Source organism: Solanum tuberosum, unplaced genomic scaffold (genome assembly GCF_000226075.1).
Source record: "Solanum tuberosum cultivar DM 1-3 516 R44 unplaced genomic scaffold, SolTub_3.0 scf00012, whole genome shotgun sequence".
Classification (NCBI taxonomy): Eukaryota; Viridiplantae; Streptophyta; class Magnoliopsida; order Solanales; family Solanaceae; genus Solanum; species Solanum tuberosum.
This window is the reverse complement of record NW_006238937.1, coordinates 1112543-1138388: the sequence shown is the minus strand read 5'-3', so window position 1 is coordinate 1138388 and position 25846 is coordinate 1112543. Positions and strand designations below refer to the sequence as shown.

The window sequence follows — 25846 nt, the reverse complement described above, 5'->3', positions numbered from 1 at the left end:
TACACATGGTGACTGGCATGCACTAACCTATTATGTTTGGATATTATAAGTTCAGGACAAAAACATTATACAGACTTCATACAGTTCTGATACACTATTTTTTAAAGTAGCACTGTGTTTTTAATTTGTATAACGAATGGATGAAACGTGTATGAAATACATTTTATATGCATATGTCTATGACTTCAATATTAAATGTTGGATATTTGTATTTAGTCATGGTATAATTTTTATAGTTGTATTTTGTCTTATTTTCGTTTGAATTAAATATGATTTATATATGTCCGACAACAACTTAAATTAGTCACTAATATATACAATATCTTTAATATGGAACAAATTTTATCATTAACGATATGCAAGTTGTGTCATTAATGAATGAATAGTGTATAAATAATGAATACTACATCTAACAATAAATTTGTATCATTATGCATCCTATATGATTATTGAATGAACAGTGTATGAGTGTGTTTCTATATGATTACTCATTAGTTGACACATGTATGAAATCTATTACTATGACTTTAATATTAAATGTTTGGACACTATATTTAATCGTGGTATGATTTTTATATACAAATGTTATGAATTGTGTTTTCACATTTGTCTTATTTTCTCATGAATTAAATATGATTAATATATATATGACCAACTCTTAAACTAGTGTTGGAATGAATTACATAATTAACTTTTTATAATTATTACTAATATATACAATATACTTAATCTGGAACAATTTTTAGTAACAACTGTATGAATTTTGTGTACTTAATGAATGAATCGTGTATAAATTGAAACACAATATCAAGCACTAAATTTATAACAGTATGCATTCTGTATGATAACTGAATGAATTTATATACAAATGTTATGAATTGTGTTTTCACATTTGTCTTATTTTCTCATGAATTAAATATGATTAATATATGTATGACCAACCCTTAAACTAGTGTTGGAATGAATTACATAATTAACTTTTTATAATTATTACTAATATATACAATATACTTAATCTGGAACAATTTTTAGTAACAAATGTATGAATTTTGTGGACTTAATGAATGAATCGTGTATAAATTGAAACACTAAACTAAGCACTAAATTTATAACAGTGTGCATTCTGTATGATAACTGAATGAACAATGTATAAATAATAACCAGTACACTAAACATAAAATTATTATGTTTTATATCAAACCAAAACATTAATATAACCAAACAAAAAAAATTATATATAGTCTTAACAAATGAACATTCATTATTTTTGCACAGGATAATTTGAACATGTCTTCCTATTATGTCCAACTTGACAACATCTACTACAGGTAACTTTTGATCTTTTGAATTTCACATCAGCAAACCCCTTCCATCATTCAAGTTGTGGTCTTCCTACCAGTCTCTTTGGACTGGGTGGCATCAATTTAGGCTCTGAAATATAACTTGGTATATCCCATGTACTTTCGCAAGGAATAGGTTCAACAGGGATGGCATATGCATTTTGAAAATTCTTCAGGCTATAAAAAAGAGAGCAGAATTTTGTTTCATGCAGTCTTCTGTATCTAAGAACCGTCATTCCATGCCCACATGGTATCTCATCATTTTGAAATCTTCCGCAACTACACATCTTGGTGTTTAAGTTTACTATGTTCTTCTTTGGTCCATCAACAACAACATGCATATCAACAGTTGATGATTATTTTAATACAAATTTCATACAACAAATATGTACTTCTTTTTTTTACGAAAATACTTCATTAATGTCACACAAATTTATACAAAAATGTCAACAATAAAATTTCAAAATTAATACAACTTTAAAACACTTATCATACAATTCATCAAAATTTCAAAAAACTTTTTTTTTTCCAGATTACTAGACACGCTTTCATACAAATTTCATACTTTCTTAATATACATATATCATTAAGACAGCTTATTTCATAACAACTTTCAAACTCACTTAATACACATTTCATACAACAAATAATCATACATTACAAATATCTATATCTTATCGTACCAAATAATTCATTTCTAACTCACTAATTACTTCATAAATGACAACATCTAATATAACACACTAAAATTTATAATTTAATACCAACTTAAAACACTTGTTATACAATTCGACAAAAATTCAAATTACTTTTTTTACATCTTACGAAACACATTTTCTTACAAATTTCTTTCCAATAATTCTATTAAATTCATTCATAAATATACAATTACTTTATACTTTAAGGAAAAAATACACAAAACAATCACAAAAACAGAAAATCACTAATATTATACATTTCACAACAGTTAACAAGTAATGATATCATCTTAAACATAGAGACAATTTACAGTTTAATAAAGTTTTTTTTCATTTCAATGTAATTTAAAAGCAAACACTAAACAATAATAAATACTAACCCGAAGGATCTCATCTTCCACCATGTTTAATTAGAATTGATACGTAATTGTCCATCTCAATAAAATCATTTTTTAACCTTCAATTACTCGATTCTGCTAATTTTTTAGGCTGAAGAATTAAGAGAGAGAAACTTTGAAGAAAAAAGGATATGATCTGATTTTTTATTTATTTTAACTGATTTTGAGTGAATTAAGGATAAAAAATATTGTTAATTTGTTTGGATCCCTTATTTAATGCTAATCATTAATTATCTACAATAATTTCAAATTAAAATACATGCCACAATTTTAGTTTTTTACTTTATTATTTCTAATTCCGTTTAAATTTTTTTAAATTCGTTTATCTTTTTATTTATTTTTTAAGTTTTTTCCAATTAATAAAAACATTTTTTTTTTTGTGAATCTGTTATAACCTGAAATTTTTAATACTATAGCTTGAAAGTCTAAATCTACTGCTATAGCTTGAAAATAATACTATAATATATGTCATATATGAAATTTATACAATTACATTCATGAGCTTGAAAATGGTTGGTTTTGAAATGGTTATTAAGTAGAACTAGATTTTTGGGAATCAAACTCACACCTATTCAGCAAGAGTAAAAATTCCTTTGATACATTTTCGAAAACTATCTTTTAATTAAGTCCCCCAAAATGTGTGGTAAATTTGATGGAAAATGAGACCTTTGCAAATTGCAACAAAATAATTTTTATTTTGCGAAAGGAAAACAAGATTCTTAAAGGGCTAAGTTGAATCTAAGCTCTCTTCAACTGTAAATATCGACTACTAGTATAAATTCAGGTCAGGCCAGACAAGGGGACAACCTTTGCGATTCTTCTGTTCAGCTGTGCAATAGGAACTTGAAAGAATTGAACATTTATCAAACACAAAAAGAGTTGAAATTTTTTTGTTGGACCCTTAAATAGTGCCATCAAAATCATTTAGTACAATTTTAAGTAGAAAATAACCTCTCACTGACTACTTTATTAAATTACAAAAAGGAAAAGAACGAAAGAGAGAAATATTGCCTACAAATCTATGACTACTCCCAACTTTAGCTACTTCACTATATATACACACTTCAATGTGGAATAAAATAGGAAGAAGAAAAAATACTAGAGATACATGAGAGTGAAACTTGGTACTATGCTGAATTTCGACTGATCTTCAGAGGCAAATGCAGCAGGAAGCTTTTCCAAGTTGAGAGTATACCAGTCAGCTTTTACAAGAAAACACAGTTGATATCTACACCTCCTTCATCGATCAATGAAAGTGAGAAGTCAGAATTAATAATCAGCTCGGAGGAACTTCTCGTAAGCTGTTCCACTTAAGGTCTTGTTCACATCATCCCAGTTCTTGATATGCTTCCACAATGGCCCGTTATGTATCTTGACTTGCCGGCTACTTAGATCCATGTTAGGCAATCTTAGAAACTCAAGAACATCTACCAATTTCTGCATTAAAAGCAAGAAACATGAGCAAAACTGATGAAACAAGATTGCAAAAAATTACTACATTGGTCTCTTCAGCATAGCAAGCTATGGAAGTTGGTCATACAAAAAGCTACTGAAAAGCCTCTTACTTTTTTCAGAAAATGGAAAGTTACAGAAGCTCGACTAAATTTACGGTTTGAATAAGTAATTAGGGGAACTCCCTGGATTTCTAGTGGATTTAGAAATGCAGGACAAAAGTAATTACTCCCTCCGTTTCAATTTGTTTGTCTAGTTTTGACTTGGCATGGAGTTTAAGAAACTAAATAGGACTTTTGAATTTTGTGATCTTAAACTAAAGATATGTAGAATGTGCCAAATTGAAATTAAAGAGTTGCCTAAGAGGAATGAGACATTCCTTTTGAAACGCACTATAAAGGGAAGTAAGAAAAACAAATTGCAACGGAGAGGAGTACAAATTGAGATTCTTACAGCTTGATTTCTGACAATATCTTCGTAATACAGAATCATATGCCGAGTGCTATTGAAGTAGTCCAGTGCCTCCGTGGCAGAAACCTCCATTCTTTTCAAATCTGTGATCAACAATGTTGTATTGATTTCTGGTTTATACTTAGCAAGAGTACCAGCCTAGGCAAAGCAGCACAATGATTAGATTGTATAATTGTGTGTCCATCTGTACATGCATGTAATGATAAAGAGGGAAGGATGCAAGAAGATACCTCTTCATGTGAGTGCACATGAGACTTATGTGTTCCATTCAAGAGTTTGGCATATCGATCATGGGAATTTGAAAGAATGGAAACCATACGTCGCAGTAGATTCTTTCTAAAGAGAAATATCACAGAAACACCCTTCCTATTGAAGTACTCAACAATTTCCTTATGGTGTTCTATTAACCCCTGCAATGGCAATTATCAACCAAGTCAATTAGGTGTAGTGCTTCCCATTAACAAGGAAAATAAAAAGAGTGGCCAACACTTCCGTGTGTGCATGGGTGTTCAGCTATCATCATATCCAGAACAATGTACGAACAATTTTATGTGATAAAAGCATCAAGTAATTACAATAAATTGAAAGGTATAGAAGTTTTTGCCCTTTTTATCTGTCATATCAATATTAACAAAAATCTGTCATCTCACTAACTAGTCTTAACAGTTCGGTGAAACTTTCCAGTTTCACTAGAGAAGCCATACACTCTTGCTGTTTGCATTTGAGTACTCTGAAATTGTCAAAGTTACTTCTAGAAGCACAAATATGAATGCATTTCTTTGTCTCAAGCAGTAAATTGTCAGAGAATTACTTTGGTGATGTGGAGTTATAGCTAATTATCTTCAAACACTCTGAATCTTGAGGAGTTCGAGAGAGGCCTACCCTTAGCTACACAATATTCATCTGTACCTACAAGTTTTCCAAAATATAGAATCTGAAGGATGACAAGGGACAGTTTTAAGGTAACAAAGGTTATTACCTGATTAAGCATCCACTTGAAGCCCACTGCAGCTGAGCAGTGATTTTTGGAAGCACTCGTAAAGAAGTCCAAATTGTAAACTGTGTCCAATGTCCTCAGGATTGAAGAAGCATTTTCTCTCCTATATTTGACAGAGAATATTTCACCATTGGAGCTTACGTTCATATGACTATTCAATAGTGTCTCAAACCATCCACTCCCAGACCTTTGCATTGAGAGAATGGCAAAGCGCCGTACAGCATTACAGCTACATTCAGCCCTAAATCAATTAACAATGCAGATGAAATTAGTTTAGGCAAATTCGTGTAAGACAGAAACTTAAAAACCAAACCGAAATTTCTTGAGTACATACCGGCTAAAGGTTTTTGGCTTCGGATAATGCACATACGGAATTTGGGATTGATCCATGTCATAGTTATGGCAAGGCTTTTCTATGACTTCAATGTTCAAGTATTTACTTGTATTCTCCAAGCTAGTTTGTTTAAGACAAATTGAACAGATATAAATACCAAAGATCAGCGTAAACGCTACAACCACCATCCTTAACAATGCTGGAGATTTCTTGGGAGGTTTTATGATGATACTATCCTGTCGTTCAAATACAAGACAATAGTCAATGTGAAAGTGGAAAGCACACAACAAATGTGAAGTTACGAATCATTTTAACCTTATATCACATACTAAGAAGGATAAAAGTTTCCTTCAGGTAAATAAGCTCAAGTAAAAATGCTACATAAGGAACACTAACACCGTAAAAAGAGGAATCTTAGTAGCTCAGTTGATTGACTACCTAAAGTTGGTGAGGGTTCGATCCCCTCCCCATTTCCCTTTGCCCTACCCCCATTATAAAGAAAGGTGAGTTCTTTATTTAAGAGAGAAACAATCCGTATTACTAACTTTAATGGGAAAAGCAAAGCAAGTATTTCGAGGGAAAGCAATACCACCGGCACAAATTAGGTTACAAGATAAGATAGATCAAACACATGTCAACCGAATACATATTAATCTGCAATTATCATTCCACAGGCCAGAAATAGACTAGGCTAGATGTCTTTGCAAGCATTTGAAAAAGTAAAATTCATACTTATTTGCAGATTGAAAACTCGAAATTTCTTTTATCAGAAATCGGAAGAACAAATACAAGAGAATGCACAAATTTTTCCTCTGTTTTCACACGAAGAACTGCACAAGTAATATTTTTTGTGTAGAAGAATATACTCCAAGATAACTTTAAGTTCGAACCCACCAGAACAGACATAGTAGAACCGCCAAGTAACCCAACAAGAAGAGGGGGGGAGTTGGATTTCCAGCACAAACAAGAAATGTAAATGTACCCAAAGAACAAATTTTTAGCTGGATCTCAGCTTAACAAACACAAAAAGAGCTACAGAGAAGAAAATGAAACCATAAACAAACCTTGGCAAAGAAACAAATATCCTCAGCCATCTTAGCTCCTAGTTGCAAAGAAGCAAACAAAAACCAAAAAGGGTATACAAAAAACTCAAAATCTTGAAGTATTCTTCATCCCCTTATACTAAGCAGGCAGTGATCTATGTGTTATCAACAGTGAGTTTAGCAAAGGGCATTAATTTAATGCTGGAAGCTCTAGCTTCGAGAAACACCTCGCTAGTTATGCTCGTCTCTTTCAATTCAGATTTTCTAAAAGGGAATATTGCGCTAACAAAATAGGAAAGAGAAATAAGCATAAGAATTTAACTATGTTCAATAATCCTAAATTATCTTCCGTCTATTTGCACACTTCTTAAAAAATTATAAATAACATGATAATTTTATTATATTATTTTTTAAATATAATAAATATAATATCTTAAAAAATATAATAGGAAAATGACTTTAATTAATAATAAGGATAAATTAGAAAGTAAGTATAAAATTAACTATTAATTTCATAGAGTAAACAAGTATTGATAGATATTCTAAAATAATACAGTGGTAACTCTTATCGGAGTGAGGAAGTAAGAAAAAAATTGTCTTTATTTTACTAAGACAATAAAAAAAAATCACTTCTCATATTTGTTTCGATAATAAATTACCTAAATCAATAAAAATTAGCTAGGAGTATGATTTTTTGTACATATATAGGAAGAAAAAATCGATGTCATACTTCAGGTTTCCAAAATATTGGTGGGGTGCTTGTTGGTGCAGTCGCACTAATTACTACTTGTCATCGTACCTTTAATTGTGTGATGTTAATATTATAATATAAGGTATGTTCAATTTATGTTTTAGGTTTTGGTTTCACCTTTTTTGTCATTTATCTATATCCAACTCATAAAGGCAATAACCGTAATAAAAACGCCAAAATTCTGGCATGCTTCAGGGTAGACCCTCTGACTTGACTTTTTGTCTTTTTTCAACTTTTTTACGCACGAAATTTTTATGCGTATGATATATTAAAGTAAAACTTCTATTATCTAAATTTAAATTTATTTGTCTTGTTTTTTTAAAAATAAAACATAGTGTATTATTTTTTAATAATTTTTAATTTTAATTTTTCATGTGATATGTCTCAAACTATGAGATTAAATGATATTTTTGATATATTTGATATATTCTTAATTTATAAACGACAAATAAAAACAAAAATTTATATATATTTACAATATCAAACAAATAAAAATAAGCATGTATAATGAGCCATATATGCACCTATACTGCAATACATTGCCATGGTATTTATTGTCTACATGCATAAAATATTGTCTTTTTCTTTTGGCATGCATTACTAATTCTTGCTCAATTAATTATTGCATTGTTAGTCTTTGTATAACTAGTAATCCATTAATTTTGGTAGTCGTAATTTTTGCATAATTAATCTCTGAATTACAAGGCCGCGTCATGTTAGAACAAGAATGATAAAAGTACAAGGAATCCAAAACAACACTTGTTTGGCTTAGAGGCACGTTAAAACGTTTCTTGAAGATAGTTGGAGTCTCTCCCACGAGCAATCAAAAGAATAAATAATTAACAACTCTATGTTCGGGATTCAACTAAGCCACAAACAAGTAGCATTCAAGAATGTTGTTCTTCTATTCTTGAATTAGTGATATCACCTTTTGATTAATGTCTCACAAATGTTTTTCAAGGGAAAGTAGTTTTTGTTGGGTTTTAAAAAGTGTGAATGGAAAATGAAGAGTTGCGACTTTTATGAAGAGTTACGACTTTTATGAAAGGTTGTGACTTTTCCAAAAAATTGCGACTAAAGGGTTGTGACCTTTCCGGTAAGGCACAATAAAAACTTTTTCACACTACCCTTTGTTTTCTATAAATTGAGAGATTTCCTCTCATTTTAAGGGAACTAATTTTTCTGGACTTCTTCTACTACTACTAAATCTAGTATTCTAAGTGTACTTTGCTGTCGTTGAGTGGTTCGCTGACACCGTGGTTTTAGGTACCGACACACCGGTGAGTAAGATCGTTCTATCCTGGGACTTGGGAGGATATGTTTCATTAACCTCAGGTACTTGAGGAGAATAATTTTCTTAAGGGGACACTGTGTATTCAGTGGGCTCGATTTTCTTTCTTTGAGAAAAATATTTTTATGTTGTTTCTAATCTGTTTGTGATTCTATTTTCTCTACTAGTTTTAATTTTCTAGTTTTAAAAATACTCTTTAAACTTTGTTGTTTCTTACCAAATTCTTCAAAGTTTTGTTCTAAGTATCTTAAGAATACAGGATGAACAACAGTTTTTTGAGTGCTTGTTCTTTTCAATCAAAAGAAACTCAATTTATAGAACAAATGTTTTGCAAGAAAAGACTTTAATTAAATTGCATTTATCATAGATTCATGAATTGAAAAGAAAACCTATCTTTCAAAAAACTTCTAATGTAGAATTAAAACAAAAGTATCTTTCAAAAAATCAATAATGTAGAATTAAAACAAAAATGAATGTTACAAATTCACATTCATGTATTTTGTTATTTCAAAACTTTAACGGATGAATTTGTTTCAAAATTAATTGAAACACCAACTCTTACATGTCATAGATAACTTATTTTGAAACCAAACAACCCTTGGTTTTTTTTATCTCAAAGCGAATACTATCACAATATTTTTTTTCCAAATATTTGTGGTCAAACGACAACAAAATGATCAAAATGGTCCTTAATGTATAAGAGTTAAATTATTTTGATCCTCTATATATATAGACAAAATGGTGACCATTTTAGTCCGTAGAACTAAAACTAACCAAAAAGATAAAAAAAAAAATCTGTTAACTTTATCAGTGGGTCCCTTGGAATTGAGACCCTTCTTCCTCAACCTGCTCTTTTCACCATCACCACAAGCACACCCTGTTCCTTTTAACTTTTTTCTTTCACCATTTGAGGTCAGGCTCCATATACACTACACTCATTTCTCATCTCCTTCTAAAAATTCTACTTTCATACATAATAATAAGTAGAAAATCAAGATTACCAAAACAAATGTGAAGTAAGTAAACGGGATAAAAGTCTCTATTTTCCCTCTGATGAGATCGCCATAAATAAACTTTTTTAAAATTGTAACTAGTTATTCTCTCTTATTAAAGTTATCTATGGGGGATATTGCTATCTTTTTGTTTTAACCTTTTCAAAATTAGTAAGTTTTCCAAGCATTGTTTTTCATTCTATTTTTAAAATAAAAGGGTAAAAATTGAACAAACAAAGATAGAAAATAAAAATCTTACAAATGTTCTTTTGAAATTTAAAGAAATTTTTGTGAGTATGAGAAGATTTTGACCGTGGAAATTGTAAAAGAAATGGCAACCAAAACAAGAAGAAGGAGAAAAAATGGTGGAAAAAGATGATGGATGAAGAAGGGTCCACCAAGTGTGGGACCCACAGTTAAGTTTCACAATTTTTTTATTTTATCGGTTAGTTTTTTGGGCTAAAGATCAAAATGATGGTCTTTTAGTATACATGAAGGACCATTTGGATAAGATAAAATATATAAAGGATTAAGATAATTTAATCCCTATAGATAAATGACTATTTTGATCATTTTCTCGTCAAACGACACCTTAAAAGAATATCTTTGAATCTATTTTTCTCAATAACAACCTGATAAAAATAGTAAATCAACCATAACGTGTTTAACCTATAGTAGTAATAATAATAATAATAATACAGGAAGAATCTCTATATTATTGCGTAAACAACTTAAATTCATTTTGCAATACTGTTATTTCTCCCCCATCTTAGTAATAGGCTTTTCTTAAATTTGCATGTTTTGAGAAGTAAGAAATTTGTTTCCTCTCATAAGACATTTGTCAACCCAATACGACCAAAAAACCAACAAAGTGAAGTGGAAGGAAGGTGGAAATCTGTTGTCATTTAATTTATATCTTTTTGAATTGAACTTTTCTATACCTTAAATAATTATAACATGGGTAGTTTTGTAATAAAGAAATGTCATAATTATCTGATGGAAGTTGGAAATGAAAGAAAAAAAAAAGATCTCTTTGCGCAATCTCCTATTCCCTCCGTCTCAAATTACTGTTGTGATTTTTAAATATAATTATCTCTTTCATTTTAGAAATTCGGAAAAAAAATAATTATTTTTTCATGTTATTTTTGTAATAATTAATGCAAAATGACCAGAAAATTAGAAAGTCTATAATATCTTTTTTATTTTAAAATAAATTGATCTTTTTCCCATTTTTTAGTTAAAAGGTATTAAAGTTAAAAGAGTAAAAATGTTCAAAAAGGTAAAATAACAAAGATAAAATACCATTCTGGCCAAAAGGATTTTTCCAATATTTTGTCCAATATAGTTGTTCATTATTAATTTGACACTGAGATTAAGAAACAGTGAATGATAGGAGTAATTAATCAAATCACCCTTATTAAATACTCCATATGTCCCAAATTACTTGTCCACTTTTCCTTTTTAGTTGTCCCTAATTACTTGTCCATTTTGACAAATTAAGAAATGACAAATTTTTTTGCCTAGTATACCCTCAATTAATTACTTTGAAAAAGGTAAAACTTTTTGAAAAGTTTAAATTTTTAATTCACTCACGTCATAATTAATAGGGATAAATGGTAAAATCACTATGTCAATTATTATTTTCTTAATATGTGTGACAATTCAAAAGTGGACAAGTAATTAGGGATAGAGGGAGTATAAGTTATTTAAACATTGAAAAATGAATAGTATTCCCTCCGTTCCTTTTATATGTCATTTTTACTATTAATAGGTGGTCCATAATACTTGTCATTTCATAAAATTAATGCATAAATTACAATATTCTTCCTATTATACCCTTGATAGTTAATTAGCCTTGAAAATAGATATTTAACCAACCTACGAAAACTAAGTAAATAATTCATGGTCATTGGTCAAATTAATTAATTATAATAAATTGATTTATATTCATTGATTGAAAACGACTAACAAAAAATTTAAATAAGGGTAGAATAATAAGTTTACATAGTTTCTTAATGCACGTGAAATCTAAAATGGTGACATATAAATAAAAACGGAGGGAAAATTTAATAACGAAGGTAAAATAAACATAAAATGATAAATTATTCATTGATTTTATAAACTGAACAAGTATTATTAACCATTCCAAAATAGTACAGTGGACGAATAAAGATGGACGGAGGGAATACATGACTCACTTTCCTTTTTCAGTCTAAAAAGATCGAATGACAAATTTATCGTAATAATTTAACTTTAAAATGTTCATTTTATCTTTAATGAAATGATTCATCGTACATAAATATTTATGATTTATGGTCTTATGTTATAAAACAAGTTTCAAAATATTTTTTTAATCTCCATAAAAGAGGCATCCTAGAAATGATGGGTAATGCTAAGTGACCAGAAATTTAAAAAGTGTATAATTTTTTTTTAATTTTAAAATAAACTAATCTTTTTTCCATTTTTTAATTAAAAGATATTAAAGTTAAAAAGTTAAAAATGTTTGAAAAGGTAAAATAACATAGGTAAAATACCATTCTGGCCAAAAGAATTTTTCCAGAAATGATTATTATGAATCAACGTAGTTGCAATGCAATAAGTTTGATGATTGTTAAATACTCCCTCTGTCGCTAATTACTTGTTCACTTTTGAATTGACACACCTATTAAGAAAGTAATTATTGACATAGTGAGTTTACCATTTTAATCCTATTAATTATAAAGTGGATGAATTAAAAATTTAAGATTTTCAAGAAATTCTACCTTTTTCAAAGTAATTAATTGAGGGTATAATATGTAAAATTATGTTATCCTTTCTTGATTTGTCAAAATGGGTAAGTAATTAGGGACAACTATAAAAGAAAAAATGGACAAGTAATTAAGTACAGAAGGAATATTAATTAGTACTAGTATGCTTTTTCTTTCTTTCTTTCTTTTCGATGATTACTTGACCAGCCTCGGTGTTGTTTTCTGTGAAGTGGTCCATGGTCCATCAATCCCATTATTTTTGGGCTCATTCATGACCTTCCATTAATGGTCATCATGATATGAAAATTAAATGCTGATATTTAATGGAGTAGCAATTAGCAAGTAATAATAACAACTCTCTTAGGTTCACTTTTATTTGTTTTATTATTAACTCCGTCCATTTTTAATTATCATAATTTTTTTATAGTCAAATTATAAAAAATTTGATTAACATTTTAAGATGTATTTTTTCATCATATTGATATGCAAAATATTGTAATTTATAGTGTGCTTCGTATAGTTTTTGAATATCTAAATTTTTTGTTTAAAATATTGAATTAATGTAATCTAATTTAACTTTGAAAATTAGTCAAATTGACTTTCGAAAAATGCAACATGACAAATAAAAGTGGACGGAGGAAATATATACTAAAATTAATAGATAATTTATCATTTTATATCTATTTTATTTTTGTTAATAAGTATTTCTTTCATTGTGTGAGATGACTTATAATAATTAAGGGAGATAAAGTAAAATTATTATTTTATTATTGCTTCTCCAACGGTGTCTCAAGTCAAACATGGAGGGGGAGAGTACTACTACTTTCATCCTAAATTATTTATCAATTTATTTTACCCTCATTTATGTCTTTAGATATAATACTTCGTTTCATTAAATATTTACTCTATTATGGTGTTTATAATATCCAAAAAAAATATTATTAGGAAAAATGGGAAAAGAAAATTAAATTGAGATAATTATATTTTGAAAATAATGATAAATAATTTGAAATCGGGAAGTACTGGAAATACAGTGTCTCTTGTCCATACTATTAATTGCATAAATAACAAATTGAATTTGTTCTAAAATATTTAACGTTTTAGAAAGTCAAGAAGTTATTGATGGATTGTGTTATTTTGAAATCCATTCTTATTATTCCAATTAGTATAGTGTTTATTAATTAAGGGAAATATTTAAACCATGATGAAAAAAAATTATTTAGAGAAATATCTCATGATTAAGAATAATGTAAGAGAATTTAAAGCCATGAATCTAGATTAATCAAAGGGTAGAGTACTGCAGTGGCAATTATAGCAAGTCAGCATATAGATTAGAGCGTTGAAATTTTCTAAATAGGTTTGCTTAAGTTATCCACTTTTTACTATATAAGAAGAGGGAATAAGTTTTCACCACAAGGCAACATGTGTTCCAATAAGAATCACTACTAATATCCAATATATTTATATGTGGGCCCCACTACCTTCCACTTAAATACTACATATTATATATTAATTACTATACTCTAAATGACTTAAATACTCCATATTATATATTACAATAATTAACAATTATTTGACACTTTAAATTCTATCAATGCCATATAAATTAAGATAAAAAAGGTAACATATAATATTTATATTTATATTTATAATAATAATAAATATATATAACTTAAATACTCCATATTATATATTACAATAATTAACAATTATTTGACACTTTAAATTCTATCAATGCCATATAAATTAAGATAAAAAAGGTAACATATAATATTTATATTTATATTTATAATAATAATAAATATATATAACTTAAATACTCCATATTATATATTACAATAATTAACAATTATTTGACACTTTAAATTCTATCAATGCCATATAAATTAAGATAAAAAAGGTAACATATAATATTTAAATATATTTAAAAATAATATAAGTAATACTATACATTACAATAATTAACACCTTAAATATTTAAAAGTTATATAAAAAATTTAATTGACTCTCTAAATTCTATTGGTACCACATAAAATGGATTATATGATAAACATATATTGTTTGAAATTCACGAAAAAGAAACAATAAATTACAATAATTAATAAAAAAAATAGTCGACTCCAAAAAATCTATCAATTAACAACATATATTGTTTGAAATTGACGAAAAAGAAACAATAAATTACAATAATTAATAAAAAAAATAGTCGACGAAATTGACGAAAAACAAATTATAAATTACAATAATTAACAAAATAAATCTCTCAGCTCCAACAAATCTATCAATTAATGCCACATAAATTGGGACATGGCAAATAACATATATTATTAAAAAAGTAGGTTCAAAATGTAGTATAAAATACAATAATTAACAACTTAATATATTAAAGAGACATATAAAAAAGGGTTAATATTTGAACAAACAAAAGTAATAAATATTATTTTCAAAATTATGTTTAAAAAAAGTACTACAAATCACAATAGCTAACAATTTAAAATATTTTAAAAATCATATAAAATTTTCAATAACTTCTCAAATTCCATAATTTGACATAAATTTAAAAAAATAAAAAATAAAATAAAATATTATATATATATATCTATATATTGGGCCCCGTGCTGGCACGGGGTCCTATATCTAGTATATATATATATGTTGATTCTAAATTCTAACATCGTGCGTGTTTTATGACAATTTAGTTATTGTTCAACCACGGTGTTGACTTTTGTTTTCCTTTTTTATTAACACTCTCTCAATGTTGTTCTTTAATTTGTCCCTTTGCTCGACCAAGGGCCTCTCCCTAAATACAAGTGAATTACTATTAATTCTAGTTAAGCATGGAAATATAAAAATTATTACTTCCTCCGTAATTTTCAAAATGAATGTAATTTGAACTTATAATTTTACGTTTATTAAGAAAAAAATAGGATGAGAATTTCTCATTCTAAACTGATGGTTTTTAAATAAGTTGAGTGTTCAATAGAACAACAGGGGCGGCTCAACGTAATTCGGGGCCTAAAGCGAAATTTCAATTCGAGGCCTAAAATATAAACAAACTTTGTATACATATTTATGCAAATTTTATTTCTATAAGTAATAAGTTGACAAATATTGATTAACGATAAGAGTTAGAACCATAGAATCTCAAGAAGTTGATGACTTGGTATACCCCATTTTAATATGTTTGACGTAATACTTGAAACTAAAATTTAAAAACAAATAAAAAAGAATTTGTAATGCACTTTGTTCAACAATTTTCACTATTAATTCTTATTTTTAACATAGTACAAAGGATGTTCAAGTGGGTGAAATAATATATTTTTAAAATATTATACTTTTAATCATAAATAATCAATTTTTTCTGTAAAAATTTTAACACCCCAAAATTTTGGGGCCTAAGGCGTAAGCCTTTTTTTATAAAGCATAGAGCCGCCCCTGGATTTAGACGTGTAATTAAAAAGTTGTATCAATTTTAAATGTCTCTCGATAGGTTCAGTTTTATAGTTGAAACCATTTACCTTATGTTTTATTTAAAGAATTTGTGTAATTAATAAATTCTCATGATAATATGAATATTTTTTTATACGATATGGATATTCAACAAAATTTATTTGTCAGACTATCAAACACATGTTATAGTTAATTAAAGCACACACCACTTCTCTTTTAAGTATCGATTAGCGTTTGTTTAAAATTGAAGATAATTTTTCAACTAGACTGGCTAGACCAGCTAGTTGTTTGGAATTTATATAGATCTACAATCTATATACTAGTGATACCGATCAACTAGTATTAATCTATAGTTAAATAGTTTGTAATTATTAATAAAATTTTCTAATAATCAGCTATTGATCCGTCTGTGATGATGAACGGATGTCAAGAGTCGAGACATCATTTTATTTTTTTGTATAAAAGCCGAAAGTGGAAAATAACTCTTTTTTTTTTTTTTTTTGCAATGAAATGATGGTTAATCTTTAGTAGGTATAAAGAGTACGTAGTGCAAGTTTCTTTTTTTATTTTTATATGTAGTGTAATGTAAACTTTAAGCATATGAAGAAAATAAAATTGATTTTAGCATGTAGATTGTGGACCCACGACAGGTCTTAACGAACCATGGTTTGATGCAAAAAAAAAAAGGAGGAAGAATGGCCTAGGAGAAAACTGAGGCGAGAAACAAGATCCAATCCCTGCAGGAAAATTAGGTTTTCTAGGACAACCTTAATTACTACAACTTTGTTATAAGTAAATTAACTAAACAATGTTTTACGCTACAAGGCTCATGATTCCCAAGTCGGCACCTAATTTTTAGCAATTTCGAAATGAGGGAACGTGTTGTTAGGGTCTAAAATCTGCTTTGCAATTGTCCGAGATAAAATTTGCATATTTGAGTTAATCGAAACCTAAATATATCTATTTGACAAATATATTAAGTATCTATAGAAAATAATTTTTTTATCCCACAAAAAATAGGGGTAAATAGCCTGGGTAAATACTCTATCCGGTAAGCCCAGATTCGATTTCGATTTTTGTTTGTTAGCAATTTTAGTATTGGGCCTTTTAAAGATTTGGCAGAATTGGAACAGTTTCTTTAAGATAACCCAATCTTCCTGAATGATCCAAGAAAGGTCCACTTTCTTAGGTGTATTTGAACGAAGAAAATATTTTTTTTAAAAAACAGTTTTCAGTGAGATATGTTGTTTAGGAACTTTAGCAAATAACCACTATAATAAACTTAATTATGCTCCATAGCTATAATTTGCATATTTACGGGCTGTAGTTACAGTTTAAGCTGTCTCGTTTGTATAATTCGTCGATTTGTATAATTTGCAGGTTTATATAATTCGCGGGTACATTTGTATAATTCAGTTGTTTTTGTATAAACTCGAAATAACGAATTTATACAATTACAAACATCAGAAGTGTGAACAATTATACAAATTCCGAATTATACAAACGTGCGAATTATACAAAACTAAAAAGTTGAGCCGCGTAATTATAGCTAAAAGTAGGTCGTTAATTGTAATTAAGGTAAATTATAGCTATGTTAAGTAATTAACTAGTATATGTTTGCTTATACGCGTAATTTTCCCTATGTTTTAACGGTGAATTATCTCATAATCATATACTCCTTTCGTCTCAATTTATGTGAGACTTTTCGAATTTCGAGATTCAAACAAATTTATCTTTGACCGTAAATTTTATTTTATATTTTTTCATTATTTTGAATTGCTAATTATTGTGACTTATAATACTTCTTACGTAGTTTACACATATATAAATTTCATTTCAAAAAAATTGAAGATTCCACGAGCAAATTTCCCGTCAAACCTAAATTGTTTGACTCTCAAAAAAGAAAAAATGTCACATAAATTGAGACAAAGGAAGTATAATTAGTAATTTATTTGTTTCATTGTTTATTTCTTCTTGTTTAGTTGTAATATTAACATACAATGTATATCTCTCCTCCTTCTTTTCGAGTCAAATTTGTCAAAGCCTTGGCTTGAACTCATATCTTCTTAAAATTTCTTTTTTAAAATACAATAATCATTCACTTAATTGTATTTTTTTCGAAATAAAATAGTTTGGCAGAAATCCATTCTATATATTTTTTACGGATCAAATATGCAAAAACTTCATTAAAATTCCATTATGTTTAACCTAAAACAAAGTTCAAGCCTAAATTTTGAGGTATTTTGTCTATTATTTATAATGACATATTTAAGGTGGCTCCATAAATTTTAAGCATTAAGGATCTTCTAGTCTAAGATATGTGAAGTTATATATATGCCAGCTGTTCAATTAAGTCTAATTAAGCTATTTGTAACTAATTAGCTAGTTGGTTAAAAAAGTTAGTTATATTTCTGTCAGAGTTAGTTAAGTTGTAGACTGTAACTTTAAATACTGATGTATGAGTATTATTCAGATTAGATGCGTTGATTGATAATGAGAAGGTTCCTATTTGCTTCTCCCATGTATCTTCATACATCTCCTCTCTAATTCATCATCTTCTTCTTCCATTGTTGTGTACTCTGCATCTTATCATGGTATCAAAGCTTGAGTTCTCAATTTAGTAGTAATTCCGCTTCGTTTTCATTCTGCTTGAATTGTGACTCGCCAGCTTGATCTTCAAAGTGTGTATTCATGGCGATTGAGGATCAAACTGGGAACGCACCATCAATTACTCATATAGTAGAGATTGACCATCATCATCCATTGTTTCTTCACCCAAGTGATACACCAGGAAGCTCTCTGGTTTCGATCTAGCTTACTGGTCCGGAGAATTATGCGATTTGGAGTTGATCGATGCGCCTAGGTTTACTAGGGAAGAGCAAATTAGGATTTGTAGATGGTAAGCATCCTAGAGAAGCCTTTCCTTCTTCTTTGCATGATCTATGGGAGAAGTGCAACGCCATAATACTCTCCTGGATTATCAATTCCATCAGGAAGGATTTGTTAAGTAGTGTCATCTATGCTTCGAATGCTTCTAAAGTGTGGATAGATCTGAAGGAACGCTGCGATAAGGTTGATGGATCTCAGGGAACTTCTACTGTGTTCAACTACTACTCTAGATTGCGTGAATGTTGGGATGAGTTTGATGCGATTATGCTATGTCTAGGATATAATTGTCCAGAATCCAGAACATATGTTCATCACTTTGAATATCAGAGGTTACTTCAATTTTTGACTGGTTTAAATGACTCATATGCTCAGAGTCGTAGTCAGATTCTCTTGATGACTCCTACACTCTCCATCAATCAAGCCTATTCCATGTTGATTTTAGATGAGAGTCAAAGATCGCTAGGCAAATCAGTTCAATCTGTTGAGGTGGGTGAAGGTGTTGCACTCTACAACAACAAAAGCAATTTTAAACAAGTATCGAGTTCTAACTCTACACACTATAGACCTGGATATCATTGAGGTGGTTTCTCCAGCTCTGGTGATAATTCCAGCTTTGGTGTAGGTATGCTCAATGGATCTCCTTCTAACTCTAAGGCTACAAAAGGTAATCAAAATTTATACTGTGATTACTGTCATCATACTGGGTATACTAGTGGCATATGTTATAGGCTACATGGTTACCCTGCTAATTTCAAGCACAAAAAGAAGTTTAGTAATAGTTTTTTTACACTTGGAAAATGAAGTACTGCTCACTATGCTGCTGCAGCTGGAGAATCTAACTTTCAATGGAACAAGAATCATGCCCTTGATCCTAGAAGCTATGCAAGTAGCTCTATCAATGCATCTGGGTTCCCCAATTCCTCTAATGTTGGCTCTACAGGTCAGTTTGGAGATAACTCAACACAAATGTCTCCCTATTCTTCACAAGGATCATATGCAAGTGCTCCTTTCTTCACACCTGAGAAATATCACCAGCTTCTTCATCTACTTGATCAAGGAAATGATAGTAATGGTATACTTCTTTCAACAGCAGGTATGTCCAATTATACTACCTCTCCTCCTGGTGTTGTTAACTAGATAGTGGATACAGGTGCTACCCATCACATGGTAAATAATCCTAAGATTCTAATTGATGCTAAGTCATGTTCTAATCCTAGATCTGGCAATGTGTTTCTACCAATTGGGGGTATTGCAAAAGTCAGTCACTTAGGTTCTACTGAAGTCCTGGATAATCAGAAAGTCCATAATGTGATGTGCTTACCTGAGTTTCAACATAATCTACAGTCAGTTTCCAAGCTTACAAGGGACTTAAAATGCTCAGTCAGCGTCTATCCTGACTTTTGTATTTTTCAGGATCTCTTCAGTGGAAGGGTGAGAGGGATTGGTAGACATAATCAAGGGTTGTATGTGATGAACTCTTCCTGCAATTTTCTGAAGCAAGAGGCTGAGAATAAATGTCTGCATAAAGCTAGTTGTTGTTCTTTTCTAGTTAGAAAACAGAAAAATAGCATATGTCTAGCTCTATGGCATAAGAGACTAGGTCATGCTCCTATAGCCTAATTAAAGAAGTTGCATTACTTTGATAATGTTTGTATTGCTGATTCTGATAATAAGCATTGTGTTGTATGCCCTTTGGCTAAACAATCCAGACTTCTATTTCCTATCAGTTCCACATTATCTGATGCTTGTTTTACCCTTATTCATGGTGATGCATGGGGTCTCTACAGGGTACCAACTCATGATGGTAAATAATACTTTTTCACATTAGTTGATGACCACTCCAGATACACATGGTTATTTCTTCTAAATTCTAAGGCTAAAGTCATAGTAGCCTTAACAAATTTTTTGCTGATGGTAAAGAATGTCTATTCTGCAGTTGTTAAGTTTTTAAGAACTGATAATGGCTATGAGTTCTTTAATTCTCAAGTCTCCAAACTGTTACACACTCTAAGTATTGTCCATCAAAGTTCTTGTGTCTACATTCCTCAACAAAATGGGGTGGTTAAACGGAAACACAGACATATCCTAGACACTGCTAGAGCTATAAGGTTTTAATCTAATGTTCCTCTCAAATTCTGGGGTTATTGTGTCAAAACAATTGTTTATCTTATCAACATGTTGCCCTCTTCTACTCTAAAAAAGAATGGTTCCTTTTGAAATCCTGCATAAACAATCTCCTGATCTTAGTCATCTTAGGGTATTTGGCTGTCTGGGGTATGTTACTTGCCTTAGAAAGTCAGATAAATTTTCTCCTAGGGCCCTTCCTGCTATTCTTCTTGGTTACTCTCCTACTCAAAAAAGTTATATCATGCTCACTCTTCTTGAGGAAGAGATCCTTGTTAGCAGAGTTGTCATATTAAAAAGGGATGTTTTCCCTTTACATCATCCTGTTAATAAAGGTTCTCCTATGTTTCCTGTTCTTTTACTTTCATCTGACAACAATTTACACAGACAAATGCAGTTTCCTATATCTTATCCCATTTCTCCTAATTCTGACACTACAAGGTCAGCTTCTAGTGTTTCTTCTGTGCTTGTTTTTCTGATTCTTCTCCTTCTGAGTCTGTTACTTCTTCTTCCTCAATGCCTCTTGCTGTAGCCTCTAGAAAGTCCCACAGGACTACCAAACCCCCTTTATGGATGCAGAACTATGTTTCTCCTTCTAAGGGTCCAAGTTCTTGTCCATTTCCTATTTCCAATTATGTTAACTATGATTATCTATCCCAATCCTATAGTACTGCTCTTGCTGCATATTCAGTTGTTTTGGAACCTACCTGTTATTCTGAGGCAGTTAAATATCCTCAATGGATTGATGCTATGAGGCTAGAAATTGCTGCTTTGGAAGACAATCATACATGGACACTGGTTGATCTTCATTCTGGTAAATCTCCAATTGGGTGTAAATAGGTTTTCAAAGTCAAATACAAGGCCAATGGTGAGGTTGACAAGTACAAGACCAGGCTTGTAGCTAAGGGGTTCAGTCAAAAAGAGGGGCTTGACTACACAAAAACTTTTTCTCCTGTTGCTAAGATGGTCACTGTGAGGTCTGTGGTGGCAGTGGCTGCAGCTAAACACTGGCCTATATTTCATATGGATGTTCATAATGCTTTCCTTCAAGGTGATCTGTATGAAGAGGTTTATATGCATGTTCCTCAGGGGTTTGGTAGTTAGAGGGGGATTGGTAAAGTATGCATGCTCAACAAGTTCCTATATGGTTTGAAACAAGCACCTAGACAATAGAACAAGAAGCTTATTGAAGCTCAAGTAGAGCTTGGTTTCTGTCAAAGTCATTTTGACTACTCCTTGTCCACCAAAAGGACAAGTTCTCATATTGTTGTGGTGTTAGTTTATGTTGATGATTTACTTGTCACTGGCAGCAATTCAGAGATAAGTCTACAAACCAGGAATGATCTGAAGCTTAAATTCAAGATGAAAGACTTAGGCCAATTGAAGTTCTTCCTAGCCATGGAATTTGCCAGATCACAGCAGGGTATCCACATGAGTCAGAGAAAGTATGCTCTAGAATTTATTGCTGAGATGGGATTAGGTGGAGCTAAGCCAGCTAACAGACCTATGGAGGCTAATATCAAACTGACCTCTGTGGAATTTGATGCTCAGGTAAAAGGCTAAAAAACAACAGACACTGACAGAGTTCTGGATGATGCAAGGTCATATCAAAGACTAGTTGGAAGACTGCTTTACTTAACAATGACAAGAGTTGGCAGGTGCTAAGTCAATTTATGCACAAACCCAAACAATCACATATGGAGGCAGCTTTAAGAGTGGTAAGGTATGTCAAAGCTGAGCCAGGGCTTGGTTTGCTTATGCCCTCAGAAGATACAGACAAGTTAAAGGCATACTGTGACTCTGATTGGGGAGGTTGTCTTGAGTCAAGGAGGTCTGTCACTGGATACATTGTAATGTTTGGAAAGGCCTTAGTGTCTTGGAAATCAAAGAAACAAGACACAATGGCTAGGAGGTCTGCAAAAGCTGAGTTCAGGTCCATGGCTTCTGTTGTGGCTGAAGTAACGTGGCTAGAAGGATTATATAAAGAGTTAGGAGTTAACATCACTCGACCAATACAACTGTTTTGTGACAGTAAAACTGCTATTCAAATTGCAGCTAATCCAATATTTCATGAGAGAACCAAACACATTGACATAGATTGACATTTTGTAAGGGAGAAGATAATGCAAAATCTGGTTCAAACACATCATGTGTTTACAAAGGAGCAGTTGGCTGATTTGCTTACCAAGAGCCTAGGCAGACTACCACACGACTACTTAATGTCCAAGTTTGGTTTGAAGAACCTCTTCCAACCATCAGCTTGAGGAGGGGTGTGAAGTTATACATATATGTCAGTTGTTCAATTAAGTCTAATTAAGCTATTTGTAACTAATTAGATAGTTGGTTAAAAAAGTTAGTTATATTTCTGTCAAAGTTAGTTAAGTTGTAGACTGTAGCTTTAAATACTGATGTATGAGTACTATTCATATTAAATGCGTTGATTGATAATGAGAAGGTTCCTATTTGCTTCTCCCATGTATCTTCATACATCTCCTCTCTAATTCATCTTCTTCTTCTTCCATTGTTGTATACTCTGCATCTTATCAAGATACATAATATTATTGGGTTTATAATTAAAGACGTAGCCTATCATTGATACTTCTGGTCTAAATTTTCTTAGACATTTAGCTAGAAAAACAAGAATTACACAGTTGAAATCAGCATTCCATCTAAGTATTAATATACAGTTGGCAAGTCCGTTGAAAAAATAGCACTTATACATATCTGTCACGTATATTAATTTAATTAATTAATACACAGGTGAAGCTCTTATCATCAATTGTGCTGGTCAACTATGTATATAAAACATACATAACAATTACCTGTTGAAAAATATCCTACTTGGCTGGAGAAGCTAATTTTTCAACTTTTTCCTCTTTCACCTGCCTTAAAAGAGAGTGTGACAACACTCTTTTATCGATTAATCATTTTAGTTCGAGAATGCACTGAATAAAAAATGTCAAGTCTAGGTTCTGAGTTTTTAGGCCTTCAAGATTAATTTTGTGAGCTTGAGGAATTGACCTTTTCTTTTAAGTCGGGTTATAACAAATCAATTGGTTCGAGATTGATTAGTTGCTTCTAGTTGATTTTCCAGTTCCTTAATTAATTTGTTTTAACCCATAAATGCCGTGTATAATTTTTCTTATTTATAATTCAAAGTACTCTGAAGCATGATATAGAAATATAATAGTGGGAAATATAATAATAAAGGTCAAGCAACATCAGAAATATTTCAAAGGCAAACAGGCAATAGCGTACAAAGTATATCTTGAAGAAACTTAAGAACTAGGTACAATACGTTTGCACATTAAAATATGAAGCATCATGTACATCACATCGTATGATTAGTATTCTAAGAAAACCAGAAAAATAAATAGTTGACATCATATCCTTATAACGAGATAAAAAAAGAATCTCTTGATCATTTTTTATAAGTCACAAGCCATAACTATGAATTTGAGTTACGCTAAAAATAAATAAAAATACTATTGATTTTGGTGATGAAAGGGAGTGCAAAAAAAGCCATGAATTCAATTGTCCTTGATGTTGTTAGACTGTCTTTTCTGAAAAATACTTATCCACATTGGTCGACTGTTAATTAAATTACACCAATCAACTAATTTAACTATAAAACTTATTTATTTAAGTAAAGATACATATTCTGTCTATTTATGTAATTGTATTTTTTTCAAATTTATTTTGAAAAGAATAATGGCAAGTTTTTGTAGCACACAAATATTATAACATGCTCAGAGACCATAATTGTGGATCTCCCTCCAAAGGTTCCTTTTTGATCTATCTACAAGGATGGGGCAATATGGAAAGAAAAACCTAAAAATGATTTGGTTTGATTGATAGGATTGGGATAAAATGTAGAACCTAAAGAAAGTATTACCACTAGTTGGATTAAAAAACAGATTTTCTTCAAGAGATCTCAAAAAATATATATATGATATGATATGATTTTCACATCATAAACGGGATTAAGCATACTGTCGTCGTGCCAAAAACAAAACCCAAGAACAAAAGTTTCAAAAATCTTATACTCATATCATACATTACGACATGCCTAAAACTATTTTAAAATCTTATTACTATATTTTCTTTCTTAAACACTGTATTTTCCAGTTTAATATGATCAGATTTAGAGTCCGGAGCCAGTAAGAATTTTTTTCGAAAATTCCAAAAGACAACAATTTTTTTTTCTTTTTTTTAAAAAAAGAGCAAGGCTCTGAAACCCATAAGCCTAAACGCGGCCGCGCCTTTCAAGTCGCGCGGGGTTCGCCTTGCAGCAGATACCCTAATTTAAACGAATTTAAACCCAAACGAATTTAAACGGCGTCAAAGAAAGTTGCCCTTTTGGTTTGATAATTAATTTTGTTGCCCTTTTGACTCCGAACTCGAAACTCATCAGATTTAATGGCATAGATAAAGTATCACTTAAGTATAATTAATGATAAAAGTGTAATATACAAGATATATTTTCGCTGTTTTCTTGCAAGTCATTATGTATTGACTTTTTCTTCCTTGTTAGACTTTTCTCCTTCATTTTTTAGGAGTATTAATTTTTAAGCTTCATTATATTCTACTTGGCTCTTGCACTACAAGCAAATCAAATTTTGAACAAAACATTAATACTGCAACACCACTAAAAGAAAGGAATAATAAAAAAACAGATCCCAGGTAGAATTGATACAACTTGGACAGGACAGTAAAAAAAACTTAAAACAATACTACTAATACACTTAACTGTCACTTCACTAATTAATTAACTTGAACGCAATATATTCTTCAACAATCTTTCAAGTTAAAATTAACTCTCGACTTTGTCCATGAACTCGTCAAAGATCAGTTTATATCCTATCAATG

At 30.4% G+C, this 25846-nt stretch overlaps 1 protein-coding gene across 1 annotated transcript; it reads right to left on the bottom strand.

Annotated features, from left to right (window-relative positions):
• Positions 1–3315: 3315 nt before the first annotated feature.
• LOC102599099 (uncharacterized) lies at positions 3316–7010 on the bottom strand. Its single transcript, XM_006339853.2, has 6 exons — positions 6755–7010; positions 5691–5926; positions 5339–5597; positions 4590–4769; positions 4342–4497; positions 3316–3873 (listed from the first exon to the last, which is right to left on the bottom strand). Exons 1-6 carry the CDS (start codon positions 6782–6784, stop codon positions 3706–3708), a joined length of 1029 nt encoding a protein of 342 aa, XP_006339915.1. The 5' UTR covers positions 6785–7010; the 3' UTR covers positions 3316–3705.
• Positions 7011–25846: the final 18836 nt, after the last annotated feature.